We start from the raw sequence: 5308 nt of genomic DNA on the forward strand, positions 1-5308 counted from the left end.
TGTTCCCTAGGTTAAGTCTCAATTTGTAATTATTCCAAAACAATAAAGCATAAATAAATAAATAAATAAATAAAATAATTCACGTTTGTAATAATCATGTAACTTATTACTTCAGCGATGGTATGGTAAATAAGGTTGGCAGCCGAATAATATTTAAATGAAATCTATGATCATAATATAGCTAGGTATGAAGGTATATTGGACAGATCTTTTTTAAAACCCCGAGGTTTCATATGACATTGAAATAATCATGAGGAAATTCAAGTGATGTGGAGTTATTTTGTTTAAAAAATGAGTGCTGTAAGTGAAAATGATTATTTTATTTTGTGTTTAATTAGGGTTACAGGTTTGCATCTCTTTGTGTTTTTTTTTAAGACGGTGTGCCGGTTTTATGTGTTAATGGGCTAGAGGAAGTGGCGCACGTGTATCGCGAAGACGCACCATTCAGCGCAACCCTCAACCGAACCGACCTAAACTCTAAGTTTTGTACTAACCTAAGTTGTACAATGCAGTTGCTAGAAGCTGATTACTCTAAACGGTAATTACAAACTTCTATACTATGACGAGCTGACCCGGCGAACTTCGCAACGCCATTGACCTTTTTTTGAAACATTTGTCCGTATTTTTTTACCTTTTAAACCTTCCCTGACTATTATGAAACCAAAATTATCAAAATCGGCCCAGCCATTCTCGAGTTTTAGCGAGACTATCGAACAGCAATTGATTTTTATTTATAAGAGTAAATAATTACAATCTTTCTGTCCTTAAAAGACCTTAAGAACGTCTGATTATTGAGACGAAGACATTGTTCACCTATTCTTTTTAAATATCTTCGTTATCTATTATAATTCGGAAATGCCTTTTAACAGATACTGGTTTGTTAAAAGCACGAGTGGATCTGGCTTCAAACCTATCATAACTGTGAAAGAGTTCGACGACTACTTGAGCCGAGCTAAGGAATTATTTAAAAAGGAATTTTATAAGAAGACCGGGAACTTGTGGAGTTTAAGGCATCAATTTGAAAAGGTTAAAATCTCTCGATTATTTTGTTGATCATTTAATTAATACACGTTGATGTTGATTTTTTTTTATTGTTATTCAACAGAAACACGGTAAATACGATCTGGTGCAGTTGGCGAATCTAAATGAAACAATCCCTGTACTACAGATGGATACCCAAAGCTCTCTACCAGCTACTTTACAAAAACTGTTGATTCTACTGTTTGATATCAACATTATTAATAAAACAATAGCAGATATCGATGTAAGTGTAAAGAGTTAATTAATCAACATAAAGAGTTAGCTAATTAAACTAACTGATCAGTTATTGGACAACTGTCCGTCTCCGATGGGGTCAAACGAACATATATTAAAAAGAGAAATATAATATACTACGCTTGTTTGCCTACTCATTGGCGATGATAATTAATCATAAAAATTTTCTGGTAATATTTTTAGGTGCAGTGAAGACAAAAAAATTCGGTCCTTTTTTTCAAAACGCGCATACATGTTCTTGTAAGCATTCTAGTAGCTGATAAATATCGGGTTGGTTTTAAGAGGTTTTTTATTTGGTATTCGGCGTGTGGATCCTATCCTCCTATCGATCCTATTGTGCATTTCTTTATATTTTATTCCCTGACCATCCCATTCCTACACCTAGTAGAATATACTTGCCTGTATTTAGCTGAGTAGTTAATGTGTGTTTGTCTGTAGTTGTTGTTATATCTTTTTATGATATATTATCTTTTTATTTTCGAGTGCTATTTGTTTAGGTGGATTCGAGAAAAATGCCTTTAGGTGTCCTCGCTGACGAACAAATTAAGGCGGGATATGAGACATTATTGCATCTGTTTCACATAGTAAAAAAGGGAAAAGTCAGCTATAATAGGATTAAAGATCTCTCTAATAAGTAAGTACGATTTATTCTTTATCGCCCACCTCTATGTCTTTGTTGTTACTCTAATGTTCAATGGAATGCCATTTCTCTTAATTTAAAACAAAAGAGAGTGATGCCTTGAAATTTTTATTTACTTAATGTTATTCATATATATTCATTGTGAAGAAGTAAACATTTCATCGTTTGTGACGTTGTAGTTATGAAGTTATTTCTTAATAACTATAAAATTAGCTGACCCAGCAAAAGCTGTTCTGTCTTACTCATTATTTAGGGGTATAAAAAATAGATGTTGGTATATATATATATATATAGACCTACCGATATGCACACAAAATTTCATGAAAATCATTCCAGCCGCTTCGGAGGAGTATGTAAAAAGTATATAATTTTAAATACATATAGATTTCGCTAAAATTATTAGAAAGTAATTAAGTGGCTACATTTTAGTGTCGAACTGATTTAACAACTAGTCCTATACATATAACATTATTGATTACAGATTCTACACGAAAATACCACATAAAGGAACAGAAAAAAACTTAGTTGTTCTTGATAGTGTGGAATTGATTAAATCCAAAGTTGATATGCTTAACGATTTGCGGAACACTCACTTATCGTTTAGATTATTAAGAGAAGGTAAGTGTTTCGTCATTAGTATATAAGTGTTGATTGATTGATTCTTGGCCAGCGTGGTGGATTATGGCCTGAACCCTCATAGGAGGCCTGTGTCCCAGTAATGGGAATGTATATGGGCTGATGATGATTTTATAAGTGTTGAGGATGAATTGGCATGAGGACACTAATAGTTATCGGATGTAAAAGATTTTTAGCGGTTAGTGGTAAGTTTTAAATCTTGACTGCCTTTTTTATGTATGTAATGTAATTTTTTGTATTTACACTTTTTATTAGAAATGGACAAGTCTGTTAATAGCATGGAGACATTCTACAACAGATTGAACACAAAAATCGTTGCGTTGGACAAAAATTCTCAGGAATTTAATATGATATTGGAATACTTTACGAACACCCAATCAAAAACACATCTTAATAACTTTAAGATGCACATTGACGAGGTAAGTCTTGTTTCTTTCCTTCTTCGTTACATTTTTTAAAAATAATGTAGTCATTGTTATCATTTTACATGGTTCCAATATCATAAACTATGTAGGAGTTGAAATTAATTTTCTCCTATAAACCTAATCATATGTACTAATAATAACAGTAAGGCCTACGACTAGAGATATCACGATGGGCGGCTGACGCACAAATATTCGTTACTTCTATAATACGCGCTTTCCTTTACCATGAAAGACGCAACAACAATTATATTTGTTTAATCGTGGACAATGTAATGGCATACGAAATACATATATCGACAAATAAAAATCGCTAGCTATCGCAGTGACGCTTGGTAACGTGTAATCTTGTCTCGTTGGCCTTATAAATACTAGCTTCATTCTAAAATTCAAACCTCATTCAGTCAATACGCTTATTAGGGGCATAATGGTAATTGGATTTTAATGCATATTTTCAGTTAATAGACTTAGAAAAACACTGCTTGTAATTCCCTCAGCTGATGTTCATTTGCACAATATTGTAATTAGTAATCATTTTGTTGTAATCTATTGCATACTAAGTCAATAACCTGCAGTACTAATAATAAGATGGTTGTTCAGATATTTCTAGTGGAACGGGAAGGTGAAAGAGAACGCTATGAGCCTTACAAATCACTGCATAATAGGAAACTGTTATGGCACGGATCACGACTCTCTAACATTTCTGCTATACTCTATGAAGGTTATGTTCATATTTGGACCTTATAAATATTTTAATTCTCATTTGTCGTTAAAACATTCCTTTGGGCATTTCAAAACACGCACAATACAATATGAATAAATAGAACGTTAGAAATATAATTGAAATAATCTATGAGTATTTACTATTTAGACTATATAATAAAGCTCCAAGTTATTCATTATGAACTCTGTTTTTCGATTATGGATATATGTGGGCTATGTTGAAATGGGGTTGCTGGTAATACTAAATAATAATAATTTAAAATTAGTTTTAGTAATATCATATATACGCATTACATTATCTGGTATTTCACTATTTTTCCATATTTTTTAATTACATATTGTACAATTATAATAATTAATAATAATAATAATTTATTTTACATATATGTTATATATATGTATACATTTTGTAACTTAGTAATATATATATATATATAGTACTTAATAATATACGTGGTACATATATAGCCATATATGTACCACGGGCGAAGCTGGGGCGGACCGATAGTGTTATATAAAATTTTTTAAATAAGTATAATTTGTGATGAAAGGTCTCCGCATAGCACCGCCAGAAGTGATAGCAACAGGTCATATGTTCGGCAAAGGTATATACTTCGCGGACGTAGCAACAAAATCCGCGCAATACATACACGCTACTACGGATCATCCTACTGGGGTGCTCTTGTTGTGCGAAGTTGCTCTCGGTAATATGTAAGTAACTAAAGACTGTTTAAAAGTTTATTTTTTAACTGTTTTATAAATCATAGTGGGCATCCGATTTGGTGGTTCGTCTGATGGCAAGCGATCACCGCCGTCTAAGAATACTTACAGAGGAAGGAACGTTGCCCGATTAAAAAAAAATTCAAACTCGAGAGATAAGGGAAAGAGTGATGTCGGGAATAAAGAAATGGACTGGGTAGGGCGTGAAATCGGAAAACGAGCTTCTGATTTCACGCCAATTCTGTGGGGGTATGGTACCTTGGCCGGCGCAAGCTGTCCCAATTCGTGTCGAAGCGTAAGCGTTTCCTTGGCCATTATTTAAGTACTAGACAATGTTTTTTCTTCGTAGCTTTTGGTGATTCGATTCTTACGAAAAATACTAAATAAATAAAAAAATATATGTAATATTTAAATATTTCCTTTTTCTTCAACAGGAAGAAATGCTACAGCAATGAATACGTCACAGAATTGCCAGATGAATACCAATCAGTTTGTGGAGTGGGTCGTAATAAACCAGACCCCTCGCACACCGTAACATTACAAGACGGTACAATTGTACCTCTTGGCAATATTGTACCGAACGACGATATGCTCTCTACGCAAAGTCAACTTATTCATAATGAGTATCCTTTTTAAAAAAAGACACTAGAAAAAATTACTACTCTGCATACCATGCATACTAAAAGTAACATTATTTTATGTCTCTCATTTCCTTAGTGTAGATTATTAGATTATAAAGCAACAGTGAGTAGATTTCAGCCGCAGGTAGTCTAGATATAAATTTTAATATCGTGTCTAGGCAAATAGTTGCAGATCTAAATACTTAGTCTGGCCATAAATACTGTTACACTTAATTATAAAAAAATATTACATTTGAATTTCGAATCTGTCA

At 32.9% G+C, this 5308-nt stretch overlaps 1 protein-coding gene across 2 annotated transcripts; it reads left to right on the forward strand.

Annotated features, from left to right (window-relative positions):
* The first annotated feature begins 375 nt into the window (after nt 1-375).
* On the forward strand, nt 376-5067 carry LOC119831501 (poly [ADP-ribose] polymerase-like). 2 transcript variants are annotated; one of them, XM_038354895.1, is made up of 9 exons: nt 376-538; nt 870-1026; nt 1106-1264; nt 1773-1909; nt 2397-2533; nt 2807-2970; nt 3574-3694; nt 4248-4407; nt 4851-5067. In XM_038354895.1, the coding sequence occupies exons 1-9, from the start codon at nt 507-509 to the stop codon at nt 5050-5052; spliced, it is 1269 nt and encodes a 422-aa protein (XP_038210823.1). In that variant the 5' UTR covers nt 376-506; the 3' UTR covers nt 5053-5067. The 2 variants fall into 2 exon arrangements, with proteins under 2 accessions (XP_038210823.1, XP_038210824.1); XM_038354896.1 differs by having other exon boundaries at nt 888-1026.
* Nucleotides 5068-5308: the final 241 nt, after the last annotated feature.

Source organism: Zerene cesonia, chromosome 13 (genome assembly GCF_012273895.1).
Source record: "Zerene cesonia ecotype Mississippi chromosome 13, Zerene_cesonia_1.1, whole genome shotgun sequence".
Classification (NCBI taxonomy): domain Eukaryota; kingdom Metazoa; phylum Arthropoda; class Insecta; order Lepidoptera; family Pieridae; genus Zerene; species Zerene cesonia.